This window comes from Gymnodraco acuticeps, unplaced genomic scaffold (assembly GCF_902827175.1).
Source record: "Gymnodraco acuticeps unplaced genomic scaffold, fGymAcu1.1, whole genome shotgun sequence".
In the NCBI taxonomy this organism is placed as follows: Eukaryota; Metazoa; Chordata; class Actinopteri; order Perciformes; family Bathydraconidae; genus Gymnodraco; species Gymnodraco acuticeps.
In genome coordinates this window covers 806,461-823,518 of record NW_022991970.1, presented here as the reverse complement: position 1 = coordinate 823,518, position 17,058 = coordinate 806,461, and the positions used below count along the sequence as shown (strand labels likewise).

The 17,058-nt window shown below is 40.3% G+C and overlaps 2 protein-coding genes across 3 annotated transcripts; one reads left to right on the top strand and one right to left on the bottom strand.

Annotated features, from left to right (window-relative positions):
- Nucleotides 1–349: 349 nt before the first annotated feature.
- zc3hc1 (zinc finger, C3HC-type containing 1) lies at nt 350–6,389 on the bottom strand. The gene is made up of 10 exons (XM_034200852.1): nt 6,016–6,389; nt 4,418–4,520; nt 4,078–4,228; nt 3,891–3,974; nt 3,640–3,767; nt 3,315–3,454; nt 2,840–3,110; nt 2,503–2,706; nt 1,806–2,018; nt 350–1,649 (listed from the first exon to the last, which is right to left on the bottom strand). Exons 1-10 carry the CDS (start codon nt 6,147–6,149, stop codon nt 1,578–1,580), a joined length of 1,500 nt encoding a protein of 499 aa, XP_034056743.1. The 5' UTR covers nt 6,150–6,389; the 3' UTR covers nt 350–1,577.
- A 4,480-nt stretch (nt 6,390–10,869) lies between these two features.
- Nucleotides 10,870–16,891, top strand: klhdc10 (kelch domain containing 10). Of its 2 annotated transcripts, none has more exons than XM_034200854.1 (9): nt 10,870–11,123; nt 13,025–13,246; nt 13,338–13,492; nt 13,600–13,748; nt 13,841–13,925; nt 14,085–14,151; nt 14,231–14,278; nt 14,425–14,564; nt 14,995–16,891. In XM_034200854.1, the coding sequence occupies exons 1-9, from the start codon at nt 11,033–11,035 to the stop codon at nt 15,202–15,204; spliced, it is 1,167 nt and encodes a 388-aa protein (XP_034056745.1). In that variant the 5' UTR covers nt 10,870–11,032; the 3' UTR covers nt 15,205–16,891. The 2 variants fall into 2 exon arrangements, with proteins under 2 accessions (XP_034056745.1, XP_034056744.1); XM_034200853.1 differs by having other exon boundaries at nt 10,870–11,204.
- Nucleotides 16,892–17,058: the final 167 nt, after the last annotated feature.

Genomic DNA, 17,058 nt, shown 5'->3' with positions numbered 1-17,058 from the left:
TAGTTTTATTTAGAAACCTTTAGTTTTATATTTTTAATGTGCTATGTGACACAATTTACACTTTTATTTTATATTTAGGGAATAAACCATTTATTTAGAAATATGACAGAAGAAACTTCACTATCAAGACATTCTTTACTGGCTTTGTCTGTTGTTTTGCCTGTCTTCCATGTTCTAAGGTAAAAGACACAATGGCTGGATTTATAACTCAACATGTCTTAAGTTGACACAGCTGGAAATCATTGACAGAAAACCCTTCCACAACTTGCAGTTGTGTTGCATACAGATGTTTGAATCTAATTTTAGAAACAAAACTTAAATCAGATCATTTCAATCAGACTTAGCTGGAAATATATAGTAACACAAGACACAAATGAGGGGAATGTCTACAAGAGCACAACCATAGCTAAAGCTATACCATTGCTCCAAGTATAGCCTCATTATATCTTCTTTAATAACAGACATCCTTTTCTCTTGTAATCACAAATGATGCCGTGAAGGCTGCCTTTGTGTTAATGTGATCCCGTCACACCAAATGTTTTGAGTTTACAGGCATCAAAATGTCTGCCAGTAAGTGAGTGCTGAAAGGCTTCAGATAGCAGCAAATGGTACAGATTAGATAACAAATAAAGTCTCACCCCACCGCCGCCTGAATGCGTTTTCCTTGTTTTTGCAATATAATATTTCATGGAATCCTCACTAATCCTTTCTTTTGATACAATGTCAGAGGACCACACTGTAGCAAACTTTCAGAAGAGCAATTTATTAAACCCTTTTAGGAAACTCTACATTGATAAAGCACATGCAAGACAGAGAAAACTGCTTTTTGAATGAGATGTCACAGGAAGGCCAAAAGGAAGTACAGTCATCCTGTATGCACACGGTTGCGCTTGCCCTCAGTGATAAGGATTGATGTAATGAAAACAAACATTTCACAATATCAAAAAAGGATTGTTCTTTCCAAATGAGAACTTATATCCACATTACTTTTCACAACGGCACACACACAAAAAGTACTTCCTCAGTTTTTTTGCTAATCTGAGGTTAAAAACTGACCACTCCTCCAATGCCTCAACATACATTGAAGGTAAACATTGCCTTTGCAATGACAAGCCATGTGGCCTTTTCTCACGATAAGGATTTCTCACCTTGTATTCCAGACTCATGATGTCATGAAGGACTGCTGAATCAGACTTCATGGGAGGTTAATGGTGCTCGCCTCGTTTCTGGTTAATGTGTACGTTGTCTGTCTTCTATAACTTGAGGGCTTCTTGTGTATCCACGACACAAGGCCTATAGAAGCCCCAATTACTGCACATCTCAATTTTCACGAATCAGGATTTAAAGCCTAACAGGCATCCTTCACATATCTCACTGATCACAGAGAAGACAATCATTGATTTGTTTGGAAACACATTCATCTTCCTTTCCCCCCCAAGAAATACTTTGACTGTAAACACGACTTTAAGGGATGGCATACATTGATATGACACTCCTGTCATTGGACTCTGTTCCACAAAATAAGGGCCGGTCAGTTCATCAATTCAGTGTTGAAATGCTGTCTGTATGGAAACAGTCTACTGAGACGGGGAGGAGGCCTGCCACTGACGAAATATAGCAAACACCCTTTTAGACTTATCTCGAGGGCCCTGGGAGAGAAAAGAGAAGATAGAAAAACGTTAGATAATGTCTAAACCACACCATAAATAGAGAAGTGGTAACTGGAGAAAAAAAAACATGAAGTCTGTGCATCATTTTCATGCCATGTGGTCTTTTCTGCTGGCTGGGTTGATTATTCGACTTGCCTGTCCTGGGCTGCTTCCTGTTGGGTTGGAGTTTTTCTTCATCGGCATGAGTAGATCGAGAGCAGCCTTCCAGCCCTGCTGATGCATCACAGAGTCTCCATCCAGATAGGGGATCACACCTGGATCTACATTCTCCTTTCCCGCAGAGACCCAGGGACACCAGTCTCTGTGCTGAGCCAGGGGGTCAAAAGTATTCTTGGGCAGGAGATCATCCTGAAAAAAGAAGGTTGTTTTGTAACAGCCAATTCATGTGAGTAATACAAAACACTTGTTTCAAATCTAACCATGTTGAGGATTATATTATTATCATCAAAATTGAGATCAGAATTGTATCTCATGATGCTAAGGGAACTAATGTTTGGATAAACCTCAAGCACCTATGCTCTCCTTGTTACTGTTTGAAAAACTCTGCTTGCAAACCAGGTGTTTTTGACAGTATATGTCTCCTAATAATTATTTCTGCCCCTTTCTACCTGTGCACAACAAATTACTATCATTGTCTCTTGCAGATGCTTCCTATAAAGAAACTAGGAGCACTTACTGTGATGTAAACAGATCTCCTTGCTAATGTACATGGGTCTAAAGTGAGATTGCATAGAATTAAGATTTGAAAAGGACCAGGCAGCAAGTTGGCCCTGTGCCAAAAGAAAACTGCACAAAAGCAAGGTGTGAAATCAGCAATAATGTTAGTTCTTACAGGACCACCAACTGATGACAGGCACAGGCGTTTGGGAGGGGGCCGGGGGCTGGCAGGGCCCTCAGCTCCAGGGCTCTCCCCCTGTCCTCTGCCGCGGGTCGCAGTCCTTTTGCCCCGGCCCAGAGGACTTTGCGGCTCTTCCACAGGGCTGGGTGAGTCTCTGCTTCGGGCTCGCAAAGACACAGGGGAGGCAGTTCCCTCACCCTGTAACAAAAACCAAAGCATTTTTTAAAAGTGCATTTCACTTGTCATTGTTATACACCAAATTGTAGTTCTGCTTTGAGTGAATATATGAGCTAAGCTAGGTTAGCCTGTCAAGCCCCTGCTTAAAGCTTGCCTGGTCAGATCGGGTGAAGTCCTGGCTCCTCAGCTTCATACGAGCTGGAGGGGTGGATGAGGCAGAAGTGGGCTGGTCCCCCTGGCCCTCAGGCAGGGCCACGGCAGCAGTAACTGTAGTTGGAGTAGAGGGGGTAGAGGGCCCTACAGTGTGTGTTGAAACGTCTACATCGCATAGCGTTCCCTCCATCTGGAAGAAGTTCCACAAGCCCACCTTGCGCATACAGTACGAGCATCTGAGGATAGGCAGGTTCATCGCGTGCAGGGCCGGGCTAAAATAAAAATTCAGGGCTCAGAAATCTTAAATCAGGTTTACTGAATGACCTCACCTCTCCTTTCATTGTAGCTAGTACATGAAGATACATTTGACACTGGAACTGTGCTTTTTTTCGTTCTATGTCCGGTGTCTAATTTGTGTGTACTATAAAAAAGGTAATGCGTTAGTGTTAGGTGTATTGAATAGTCCAGCATCTCACCTTGCAGACCAGCCACAGAGAGAAACAATGCATGCAGCCACCTGGACAGCCAAGGGTTCAGAACATGGAGAATCTCTCTTTCTTTTGTGTTCATCCTCGATCAGCTGCAGTAGAACACTGATGACCTCCTCTGTCAAAGACTACAAAGGAAGCAAGGGATATTAATGACACGTGAGCAACTGAAATGGCCCTTTTTTTCAGTTGTTTTAACAATTAACTTGACAGTCCTTTCCATTATCTCCTGGAAGAGTTCTTAAGGAAAGCATTTCTGTACTTCTTTATAGTGAGTGCATTCAGTATCCAAAAGTCTCTTCTCCTAACTCACCATAGACTTCAGCTGCTCCGGCTTCATGGCAGGCAGCTGCTGTGCGAGCAGACAGGCGCTCTGGAAGCGCTCTAAGAAGGCGGTGAGAAGTGCTGACGGTTCACACGCTGGAACCAGCCAGAAACTCTCTGAAAAACATCAACAATAACCTTGACCATCATGCAGATACCTCAGGGTAAATTCAGCTGAAATGACACGTGTATGCTATTGATTCTTTTTGTAAGTATGCCATTGAAGAGGCCGGCTCCTACCTGGGCTGGGAAAGTCAGGCCAGGGGCAAAACTTCTCATGCTGCGACTGAAGCTGCCTCGAAATCTCCGCAATGCGGGATCCATCTATTAAGACACAAAGAGAGATGACCTTTCATTTTTTTGCAGACATCAGGGTTACCTTGCCAAAATGAAACTTGCCCTCGTGTTTTCTGTAACTTTTACTCACATTTTTCAAAGTCTAAAGTTGGTTGTAGTGTTGCACAGAGGAACGCCTGGCAGCTGGAGCACTTGAGCATATCGCAGCCGACGTTGATCCAGCCATATCGGGCGCATATGAGAGGGGACAGAGTGCGGGGTTTGCCTGCCCATTTCAAACAGTGCCATGCTAAGGAAACCTTATCACATTCATTAATACTCTAACTTAGCTAAACAAGGATCATATCATTTCAATAGATGTGATATTTCAAAATCAAACTAAACATCAACCTGAGCCATCTTTACTGATCACATGAGATGCAGAAAGGCCTGGGTGCATCATACTGGGTTTACATTGAGTAAAAGGATATTGAATATGACTCCACTCTTGAGAAAAAGGCCTCTTTGTTCGTTGTCTCACAAGGTGCTTGAGTGTCGCTCTTTACTTCCAGAACTTTCCCATTTTCTTGTTTACTGAAATTCACACGAAGAGAAAAACAGAACTTCAGTTTCCACACACTTGTTTAATAATCAAAATCATTTTGTTCTTTGATTGTATTGAATATGAGAATATTTGTAAGATTGCCAATTTCTTCTAATAAACATGCTTGTTCAGCTGGACTGTAATGCTTACTGCAGGCCTACTGTGTGCAATTAAACAAATACAAGTGAATTGCTGGAGATAGTAATGTTCAGGAAACAGGCAGCAAACTAGCAGTAACATGCATTTATCATTTCACTAGAGGAAAACAGCTTAATTCTACCCCGGTGCTTACAACAAACTGTCTGCTATTCTAATGCCAGTGTTTCCCTTACCATTGTCTTGGAGGGGCGCTGCGCCCCGCGCCCCCCCTGAAGTTCAAGGTGTTTAAAAATTTGTTTTTTTAAAAATATATATATATATATATTATAGTACCAAATTGCAAATAATCTATATCTACTGTCACTTTTCACATTGAACATGTGCTCTTTTATTAAATAAACTAAAGGCTTTCATTTTAAGTTGTGAGTTTAGTGTTTTTGACCCTAAGAACCACTGATGCGTTAATCAATAACAATAATCCACAGCTCCTCTCTCTGCTCCAGAGGATTTAAAATATATATATATCCCAATGCAAATGGTGTAAACTAAGTATATTTATTCAAGTACTGTACTTAAGTACAATTTTCAGGGACTTGTAATTTTACTTGAGTATTTTAATTTATTTGCTACTGTGTACTTCTTCTACCCCACTACAATTCACAGATAAATCATGTACTTTTACACCACTACATATATTAATTACTTTACAGATTTGGATTAATGACGTGGAGTATAATCAAGTCATAAATCAGACTTTAGTTCCACCTGGAGTAAATCCACAAACTACCCTGCAGTATACAAAGTCATTCAAACTAGCTGCACCTTTACCAGCTTTGAGAACACTTTAAGGATCAATCATTATAAAACATAATCATATATTATTCTGAAATGGACCAATCTGCATGAGTACTTTTAATTTAGTACATTTGGATTATACTTGTGTACCCTTACTTGAGTAACATTTTGATTGCAGGACTTTTAATTGTAACAAAGTATTCCTACACTCTGGTACTTCTACTTGAGTACTACTCCCACCTATGATATAAGGCAAACTAATGGAGGACCATGCTAGATTAGAACTTTGTGTCCTCACCCCCTTTATCTGGAACATGCACGGCAGCGATAGCACAATGACTACTATAACAAATCAGTCCGGTAAATGGACTAAATAACAACTGCAATCATGAATACAAATGGTGATCGAACTCGTATTGCTGGCCTACAAGATTCCATTATCTGTAGACCTGTGTCTCCTCGCATTCCGCTGAGTGAAGGCGGCGAAAGCAGCAGAGAAAGCTAGGTGGCTAGCCAAATTAGCTCATGTCAACTTGCTCTTCGGCCTCTTTAAATCAAACAAAGGAGCGCGCGACTGCTCCAAACACCCACCTGTTAGACCCGACCTGTGCCGGAGACACTCCTGCATTAAGAAGTGCTCGGACTTTCTCTGGAGATGCAAAAGAAGACTTTCGTTGATTAGTGTTGCCGAAGCGATCCCCACGACTGCCGCTGAGAGTCGCCATGATCGGCTCTGTGGTCCCCGGGAAAATAAGACCTGAAACCAATCGTTCCGCTTTGAAAGACCACGAACACAGCACGAGCCTGAGCCCTCCGAACTGCCTGACTCTTCACTGACCAGACTTATTTATTATTCAATTAAGGAGGTGTTTCTAAGTGTGTCAAAATGTCCTTTTTGAGTATTTATTAAAGACTATAACATCCCTGTTGTGCAATATTACTGTGTGCAATATTACTAATATATGCAATATTACTGTGTGCAACATGGGCGTCGCCTGGGGTAGGCATCCGGGGCTTTAGCCCCGGATGTTTTTTCTTTAGCCCCGGACAACTTCTCCCTCAATAATATAATACATTAACCTACTTTACCTATAGGACAGACGGCAGGAATGTAATTTCCCATGTTCAGTGAATGCAACACAGAGGCAAGACGACGCCACCAGACCAATCAGAGAGTTGCATGGACATAAACGTGTTTTATTGGCTGACAGGTCCTCTGTGACAATGTTTACACTTTAAACTTTCAGCCCCGGACGCGGAGATTCTGAAGATGGACATTAGACATTTCTTTAATAAAAAAGACGGCAATTCTCAAGTGGTGGCTCACACAACAACCCCAGAGCCACCACCTGAGCCAGGTGAACAAGGTATGTACCTGTCAGTAAACTTACAAGTTATGCGAACATGTAAGCAAAGCATAAATTATAGCTACGTTGACGTTACTTTGAATCGCGCGGGTAAGCTAAACCGTTAGCAAGTAGCTATAGCTAGCCAGATATATTAAATAAACACTTTGTCATACAATCTAAATGTTGTGTTTTTTAGCGTTTCTTGGTGATTTCAAAGAAAGCTCTCTGGGAAATGTTGACTTACTGTCTGTGTTCGACATGAAGCTAGAAGCTACCTTACAGTATTACACAGTTGATCCTGATTCCTGAGTCCTGTCAGTTAAAGTGTTTCATAGTTAGCTTAGCTAAGCATCAACCTAGCACTGAAATATATATGGATGTTATGTGACAGTAATTCTGAGCAAAAGTCAGCTGAAATGGTGGCATGCCACTGCTTTACGTGTCGACAGCATGTTTGAACGTATTTGCAGCAGTACATGTGGCTGTCTGGCCACTGACGTTGCCATAACAACACCTGCATTTAAATGTGCAACCTCTTTTTGTGACAGATTTTGCATGAAAATATAATCATTATCTCATTATCATGTCAAATTGTACAGCTTTCCTTAGTGTTGAATGCAGAAAGATGACTATATTAGAGTATTAAGTGAAAATGACTATATTAAAGTTTTAAGTAAATGTATTAAGTGAATTACTCAAACTGCATTTGTATAGGAATGATTCTGTCCTATTGGCAGATAACTACTCTTAACACTGATATCTAACAAGAGGTTTCCAATGTAAATTTAACTATTTTCAATTGGTTAGTATTACATTTTGTGACAGTGTGGTGACACTCATTTTAATGAAGACAAATGTGTGTATCTTGAAATTCATTTATTTGACAGAGCTGGAAACTGATTGACTTACATACTTGTTTGTGTTTACCTACACAGTCATCACAGATGAGCCAAACAGAGTAGAGGATGAAGAAAGGAGAACAGGAGAAAGGGACACACAAGAAGGAGATACAACAGACAAGAACAACAATGGAGACAACAATGAACAGGAACACCAGAACAGACAAGAGTCAATGGGTAACATGACTGATTTAGGGACTGCAGATACAGGGTAGGCAAGTGAGACATCACTGCTTTCCATCCAGCATATTTGGCCAGCAAAAGAGATCATTTCAACCGCAAACAGCAATTGATGAGGGATTATTATTTCCTCCTTCCATCCCTTTTTTCTGTTTAATCTGATTACTAACAACTTCTAATAATTTGACATAGTTTATGATTTAATTGGAAAATAAAGTGTTTTTAAATAATAAACCCGTTTCTGATTCTGATTCTTTGATTTCTTTTTGACATATATGGGTGTTGAGAGATGCATCCATATCTCTTAATGTTGCTCTCAAAGTGCACAAGATTGATGCTTTTAACTTCAGTATTTAAAAAAAGTCTTCCTGGGGGACCCCAGAGGAGGTGAGTTCCCCCCAAAATAGCACTTTATCTCTGCCTAGGTAACTCCGGTGTAGTGTCCCCTCGGCAACAGATCACTCAGAGCTGATTACTTTCCTGCATTTCAATGGACAGCATATAAAAAGGACACGTGAGCTGCATTGCTTAAGAGATCCTCTCATGCTATCTCTTTTACAAAATAAGTGTCCAGTCAACAACAAAACATCAGTGATCATATAGTCGTAGTATATTTTTCACAAGCAATGTGAAACATTAAACTTATACAAACTGGTGTACAAAACTCACATACCTGCGTTGATCTCCTGGAGTGTCTCTACTCTTTCTTCTCCACATCTCTTGTCCACCATCAGAGATTGCAAACATTTCAGAAACAGCTAGAGGTAGGGGACAAACAACTTGTTCGCTGGGCATGTCAAAAACCTCCCTGCTTTGATCAAGACTTTAGGGAGCCTTTCAGCCCCTCTAGCAAAGGGACTGGAAATCAAGCTTTGAAAATTCAGTACCATCTACATGCTTGTCATGTTCCAGACACTGCTCTCAACCACTCAGGGCCTGCACAAATACCTGCAGAAAGAAACAATTGACTTGGTGCAGGCAGTAGATTACAAAACAGCAGTTGAGAACACACTGAAAAGTTACCAAAGTAACGAGAAAGCACATGAGGTCTATGCCAAGACCTAGGCCCTGTGCAATGATCTTGATATTCCTGAAACTGTGACACAGAAGAAGAAGCGTAGAAACATGGAAGACTTTGTAGTCGAGGCATCATGTGGAGCAATGTGAAACATTAAACATAAATAAACTGGTGTACAAAACTCACATACCTGCATTTCAATGGACAGCATAAAAGGACTCGTGAGCTGGGTTCTGGTGCTCAGATTAGCTATTGATGATCACGTTGATAAATCATATAAAACAAATAGCCAATCACACAAAAAACATGTTGCTGTGACTGCGTGAGCATTAAACAATTAACATTAAACTAAACAAACACAACAGTACGTTATTGTCCTTATAAAATAAAAACATACATTTTGTCCACCGAGATAATACAGGCACCTTACCCTCAAGAGATCCTCACGTGCTATGAGAATCTCCCACAATCCATTGCCGTAAAAAAAGCTAATGCAGGCACACGTTTGTGACACCAGATGGCGCAATTGTGTATGTGCGTGTGGGGAGTCTTGCAGTAGAACATTTGACTAGCGCCGCCACTGTGGGCTAAGCCCCGAATGTTTCCAGGTCCAGGCGACGCCCCTGGTGTGCAATATTACTATGCATTAATATAGATGCAATATATATGATATATGTATATATACCGCTTCATAATTAGTATTATTATTATTACTGGCTGCTGTCCCTGCTTAGACAATTCAACTTCTGTAATAAATATGTCAACAACTGTGCAATATATACTTCCACTTGTAATACTATCACCTGGCTGCTATCAGACTATTTGATACATGGTATGCTACACTTGTTTGTTTTTTTAAATACTGGTACTGGATGTGTAATTTGTGTAATTTCAATTGTTATCGATAATATTTTATGCATGCTTCTTAATTAATATTTAGCTATGTTTGGCTCTTTACTTTGCTGTAACAACGTAAACTTTCAGTTTGTGGGACGAATAAAGGTATTCTGATGTGAAATAGGACCTTTCGTTGCAGGAAACCATGTGTCCAAATCTCAGTTTTATTTGACAGGGGAGAATAAATGACTTTATTAAAGGCAGCATCAATTAAATCTATATTATTTTGTATTTTTTTAGGGAATAACCTACTACTAACTTCAGAATCACCTCTAACAAGCTGGTGAGGGAACTGGATGTGATGTTACAGATGCCACTAAACTGCATTCCTAATGGGCACGGCCTACATTCAGTCTGGACGTCATGTGCCTATTCCTGCTTTGTATGGAGTGAACAAAGTATACTCCACCTCATCTGCAGATTTTTAAATCAATGTTGCCAAACACATAAATAACGCACGCACATGCTTTATTTGCAATTGTTGACATGCCACAGGTTTCCTTTTTTCTTTTGGTAATCTAGTTCCATCCAACAGGGCAGAACACCTGTCCATCTATCATAGGAAAAATACATAGACATATCCTATGGAGGGCACTGTTTAGTCATTTTGAACAGACAGACCTAAACTCAAGTGAAAGGTGACTGTGGAGTCAGAGGTCTATTTGGACATTAGTGGATATCTGAAAATATTGTTTTCTCAGATATAGAGATTATTTAAACTTCATTTTATGATTTTATTTTGTTCAGGGCAACTACTACAATGTAGTTCTTTAAGGTCATGTGCATGGTAATATTTCTAAGGATTTGGGGAGTTTAATTACATGAAGATGTGTTTACATAAAATGAAATAGGCTAACTAGATGAACCCATAACGTTACACTATAACTTCTTACCTGGAGGATTTTGGACTCAATGTTTTATTCTTCTAAATACTGCCTTCAGCTCTGCTAAGTGAGACACTTTCCACAAGATTAATCCTCTCTAGCGTCTGAGGTTCATGCACCGCACTTGTTGGACAGAGAGAAAACTACCTGTTGTTGTTGTGGAGACCGACCGCTGACACGCGCAGCCCCGCCCATCTCTAAAGACGCCACGTCCCAATAACAAGCCCTCTGATTGGTCAGGTGCCTCACGGCCAGGGGGTAGCATTTGTGAATGGCTTCATAGTGACTGAGACGTGAAATGATTTATAATGTTTTATCAGCACTTTATGTTGTTTTTATTTGATGTGAAATTCTCCAGGACTGGATTATAACGGGGAGAAGATGTCGGACGCTGAAGGAGCTCGCACGCGAGACCAGCTGAATAAATTCGAGAAGCTGACACACAGGCCGCCCCACGGGGAGACGTTAGCAGGTCGGTCAACAACATTAGCTACACATGCTAACGACAGGTTAAACCTCAACCATGGCACATTTTGCCTGTCAAATTCAAAATGTGAGACTGAGATCATCTGCTCCACATAATATGTCACCTTTACATGTAAATAATTCAGACGTTGCCCTTACTGATGACATTGCTAAGCTCAAGTTAAGTAAGCTAAGTTCAAGCTAGCAACATTCAGCTATTCTGTATCTTAAATAGCCTTTCACACACCATGTCCAAGATAATACGTGTTACTTAATGGATTAAAAAGGGTTATCATAGTGTTTAATTATTGGTAAAACACTATATTTGACCGACACGGTCCACTAAGTAGCAATATGTCCCGCAACACAGTCAACGAGTATTAGCTAGGTTTACAGACCTGCACACACCTCAATGCTTTGAGGCTGTGTTTTTAGATGAGTCAGGGCTGTGAATCGTTACTGGGTAATACGTATTAATAACAAGAATAATCATTATCTCCAGAAAATCATTGGTTTTAAGTAGCTAAGTACATTTACTCAAGTACTATACTTATTACAATTTTGAGGTTCTTGTACTTTAATTGAGTATTTCCATTTGATGTCACTTGGTACTTCTGCTCCACTACAATTTAGAGGTAGATCATGTTGTACTTTTACTCCACTACATTTATGTAGTACCTTTAGTTACTTTGCAGATATAGATAAACAATATTATCAACGCTTAAATAACAATTTAGTTACACCTAGATACAATTCACATGCTACCCAGCAGTACATTAAATAATTACAATTAGTACTCAAAGGACATGCATGGTTTTGATGATCCATGATGTGTGGACAAAGCCAGGAAGGATCGACTACTATTATTCTGATGTGCGTGTCACAGAAACAGTTTGACACTCGGCAAGGCCAGTCATACCTAGGGTCCAGCAACATAGTACACAGTCCAAATCAGGTATCTCTGATTGATATTGACAAGCAGCTGCAACAAATATTAAATGACGTGAAATACTTAGTCACCATAAACTGCCTACATGTATAATGTATTGTTTTGCTTTTCTTTGATAATATGAATTCAACTAACTGATTACTATGGTTGGCCAATAATTGTATATGATTATTAATTGTCTTTCTATGGATTGTGATACATTCATATTTTGATTGGCATTATAACAAGCACATACTAACTCAAAATGCTCTGTCTTTTATTTGACGCTTTCCCAGAAAACATGCCGTTTTGTGAGATGTATTGTATCAAGATATGAAATGACCTAGGTTATTAGTTTTTACAGAGGAGCAGTTCTAGAAATGAATAGTTCTAACAGACCTCTAACCACTGACAAATGTGGCCCAAAGGAGCAGCCTTTCCCCTCCTCTGCCTTCCAGCTACGTTGGTAGAGGTTTGTGCTCGTCTCACATGTCAGAAGTGAATGAAACACTAACTCTAGGTATGTAGTCATGTATAGCTGTCTGAACACTTAGCTGTTTATTTTGAACAGTTGTGCTTAAGATTTCTGAACAGATTTCGCTCTAGAGTTTGTTGCTCTTGTTGTCTTTTGGACAAAACCATCTGCCAATCAAATGTAATGTAATGATAGAAGTGTTGCAGTTAATCATGGTCTGCTGCGATTCAGGAATATTTTATTAGGTTTCAGATATAAATAAGAAAACTAAGTATAACTTTTGTTGTGTTAGATTTGTATCTGTGCTTTCGAACATGCCTCCACTAAACATTCCTCAGGTCATTTTATGTTATTTAGTTAGTGCAAATAGAGATATTAACTCAGTCAAACTAACTTGTATTTCAGTTCTTTTCTCGTATCTTTTTGTGCAGATGTTTAGCCAACTGTCTGGTACCTCTGTCACTATGCTCTCTCTCCTCATTAAAATATGTTCCTCCCTCTCCAGGCCACCGTACTCCCCCTGCCCGCAGTGGGCATCGCTGTGTTGCAGACAACACAAACCTTTATGTGTTTGGAGGGTACAACCCTGACTACGATGAGTCAGGAGGCTCAGAGAATGAAGACTACCCCCTGTTCAGGGAGCTGTGGAGGTACCACTTTGCCACGGGCTGCTGGCAGCAGATCCAAACAGACGGCTATATGCCAACAGAGCTGGCGTCCATGTCAGGTGAAACATTGTTTGAACATTACACAAAAACAATCAAGTTTTCTGTTGCAAAATGTTTCAAATTGAGATTGGTGTTCCTGTGTTGCTTTAGCTGTTTTGCACGGAAACAACCTCCTGGTGTTTGGCGGCACCGGGATCCCCTTTGGTGAAAATAATGGCAACGACGTCCATGTTTGTAACGTGAAGTACAAGCGGTGGTCACTGCTCAACTGTCGGGGAAAGAAGCCCAACAGAATATATGGACAGGTAACCTCATAAATCACCCTGCCATGTGATTAACTCTGGTTCAAATTAAAAGTAGGGATTTGAAATATTGTAGAGACTGAGGTTTGTTTATATCTTTCCTTCTTCAGGCAATGGTTATTATAAATGGCTTTCTGTACGTATTTGGGGGGACAACGGGCTACATCTACAGCACAGACCTGCACAGGCTGGACCTGACCACCAGGGAGTGGATTCATCTCAAGCCCAACAACCCTCCAGACGACCTGCCTGAGGAACGGTAAGTCTACATGACCCCTGAATGTGCTGAAGGATCAAACATAGCTAGAGATGGAAGTAAATCTCCATGTCACGCTGTTGTATGTGTTACAGGTACAGGCATGAAATAGCACATGACGGACAGAGGATCTACATTCTAGGAGGAGGAACTTCCTGGACATCTTACCCTCTGGACAAGGTACAACATCAATAAGGGTATAACTTACCAAACACATTTCACTGTGTGCCAGCCAGAATTCAAAATGCTTATCACTGTTTATGTTACCATTTCATTTTGTACACAAATCCATGTTAACACTCCCTTTGCCTCACAGTAATTATTGTGTCTGTTTAATAGATACATGCTTACAATCTGGAGACAAATTCCTGGGAGGAGATTACAACTAAACCTCACGACAAAATAGGTCTGTATTCCGTACCATAAACTGAGCCTGATTTTGTTCTCTCACAAAGCCATTCTAAAAGTGTCTGTGCTTCTGACAGGGTATCCTGCTCCCAGGAGATGCCATAGCTGTGTACAAATTCGAAACGGTGAGCAGCTCTGCAACCAACATCATCTGATAAAAATCCTACTTCTGTTATTCCGCCATCATCCTGACATTTGATATCACATCCGCGTATGTGTAAATGTTTTGGTAGTACAACAGTGTCTGACAGTTATTTTTTCTCTGTTGTAGATGTATTTATCTGTGGAGGCTACAATGGGGAATTGATATTATCTGATCTGTGGAAGATCAACCTGCAGACTTTCGAGTGGAGTAAACTACCAGCTGTGATGCCTGAGCCCGCCTACTTCCACTGTGCTGCTGTCACTCCAGTTAGTACACCAGTCTTTAGTCTACGCATTCCTGTTCAAATAATGAGCCGCAGTTTGAGGGGAACTCGGTTACTCAATCCTCTTCATTTAGACGAAGTGTGATACATACACATTGATAAAAGTAATGTTAGCCATGAAATTCCTTTAAATGCTGAGAACAAATCCCTTAATGTTAGTCAAACTTCCTACTAGATAAAGTATTTTAAGTTCTGTAATCAAAGCAAAATGCGGGGAAATGTGAGTGACTGAGAAATACTGTACTTTCTATCAGATGGTATTTAATGAACCTATATTTAAACTTTTTCAATGTTTTAACTGCACAAAACGAACTGAAATAATTGTCAGTCACACTCCGAAGGGGCATCTCAGAACCTAAAGGTATTATCTCTAGATATATATCTGAATACAATATTTCTCCTTCCCTCCCTAGGCTGGCTGTATGTACATCCATGGTGGTGTGGTGAACATCCATGAGAACAAGAGAACTGGCTCTCTGTTTAAGATCTGGCTGGCTGGGCCCAGCCTGCTGGAGCTCTGCTGGGAGAAGCTCCTCAAGTCCTTTCCCCATCTGACTTCACTACCCACAATGCAGCTGCTCAACCTGGGCCTCACACAGGAACTCATTGAACGCTTGAAATAGGCCGCACATTAGAGGAGGGACAAATAAATGGACAGACTGGGAGGAGACGAGGTCGGACAGAGCACAGAATTGGATTCAGAGCTAAATTCTGGGGAAATGCCCGCTCCTTCCCCCGCCTAACGTAGCCCCGCCTTAAAACCAAAAACAATCGGATGCCTTTTTTTTTGTTCTTATTTCTTTCGCAGTTTTAGTGATAAAGAAAATAAATATGGAATGTTTAATGGATTTTACTCCATCCCCCCAGCCACCACGGTTCTTTACATGATGCCTTTGGGTCAAGCTAAACATGAAATCCCGCTCCTCATCCTCCAACCTGTGACACCCGGATTATCTTGCCACGTCTTGTCTTCAACGACTGCCCCCCCCATTATAAAACAAATCTGCCTACTCTAGTACTTTTAAGAATTCTGTGCAAAGGACGAATGCATGTGTATTTATTTGAAGGACTAAATCAGTTTTCCTGGGGGTCTTCTCGTCACCCGGTGTCGCTGTTTGCACTTTGTCTTATATACTTGTGAACATTTTCCTCTTTTTTTTGGTATAGATCTTGTAAGCAGCTCACCTTCAGTCAATAAGTGGCAGCCAGTGGTTTTGCTAATGTTTAGCCAATTTAATTCAAATCTCATGTATGATTTTCATTTGTTGACGTTTTGTTTTAGGTTTTTTAATGTGTTTGCAACCTACCAGGCAGCCTTTTTATTTGTTATATCTTTATGGTATGAACATCTATTAAAACCAGTGGTTGTCTAAAGGGAAGGAAAAACATTTATTTTGATTTTAAAGTTATGGTATGCCTTGGAAATGGTCATGGTCAAGATGTTGTAAGTTAGGAACACTGTATGCTCTTAGTTTGTGAAAGGGTGAATGCAGGGTTTGCCGATGTCTGAGCCTTGTGTTTCCGGATCTCTCCATCATACAGCCTAGTTGGAAAAACCATCTGCAAAAGAATTTCACCCCGTTTCCTTGCAGCTCTCATTTGTAAACCAAACCATGCAACACATCACTGTGAATTTGGTGCTCTTTAAACTTAATTCTAAATGCTTTTATCAAATAAAGACTTAACTCTGTTGATACTGTTTTGCACAAGGAGTTGATTTAGAAGCAGGCTCATAAACATGTTATACTGCAGTGCCTTTTTCAAACTTGAATGAGGCTGAAATATTGGCAGTAAAAGATCTGTGTAGGCATGCAATAGTTTGTTAAAAAGTTAGTGAACATTGAAACGGTGATCATTTACATAAAATCACTTTGTGAAAAATATTTTGTATCCTGTTTAAAGGATGCAGAGGCTTTGAGCTGTTAATGGCCAGAGCTAGTAGACTTCAGGATGCATCACATTGGGCCTGTCAAGTGACTGAGTTAATTACAGTTGCTATGTTTAACTCATGATTTGATCAGATGCCAAATGATGTTGCAACTTGAACAAAGTGATGAGTGCTAAGATTTAAGGAGAGGCCCAGGATGAGACGTTTGATCTGCCTGCTCTTCTTTCCCTTGCCCTTTATTTTCCTTCTGCATAACTCACTGCTCTGTGCATGATGTCATGACCTGCTTTTTTTTTATAAACATCAAACCTTTACTTTAGGAAATAGCTTTAAAGGTGACCACTAAAATGTTGTACAGTAGGCTTGTGTGAATGTTGTGTTGGAGTACTGTCAATAAAAGGTTCTGTGAATAGCTCTCTGAACCTCGGTTCCCGTTGCTTCACTAAACATAAGCATGATGAGAAATATGTTGTTCTAGGTTTTGCACGAGTTAATGTTGCCATGTCCAGCCATAGAAAACATATTTAAGCTATAACAGGCATGTCCTGTTATGTGGACATACTAAATGTGCCAAATGTTAACAACTTAT

Coding starts and splice junctions, on each gene's coding strand:
- zc3hc1 (XM_034200852.1), bottom strand. CDS start 6,149: ATGGCGACTCTCAGCGGCAGTCGTGGGGATCGCTTCGGCAACACTAAT. Junction 3,975..4,077: donor AACTTTAGACTTTGAAAAAT/GTGAGTAAAAGT, acceptor GTGTCTTAATAG/ATGGATCCCGCATTGCGGAG. Junction 3,768..3,890: donor GCCTGACTTTCCCAGCCCAG/GTAGGAGCCGGC, acceptor GATGTTTTTCAG/AGAGTTTCTGGCTGGTTCCA.
- klhdc10 (XM_034200853.1), top strand. CDS start 11,033: ATGTCGGACGCTGAAGGAGCTCGCACGCGAGACCAGCTGAATAAATTC. Junction 13,247..13,337: donor AGAGCTGGCGTCCATGTCAG/GTGAAACATTGT, acceptor GTGTTGCTTTAG/CTGTTTTGCACGGAAACAAC. Junction 13,926..14,084: donor CATCTTACCCTCTGGACAAG/GTACAACATCAA, acceptor TCTGTTTAATAG/ATACATGCTTACAATCTGGA.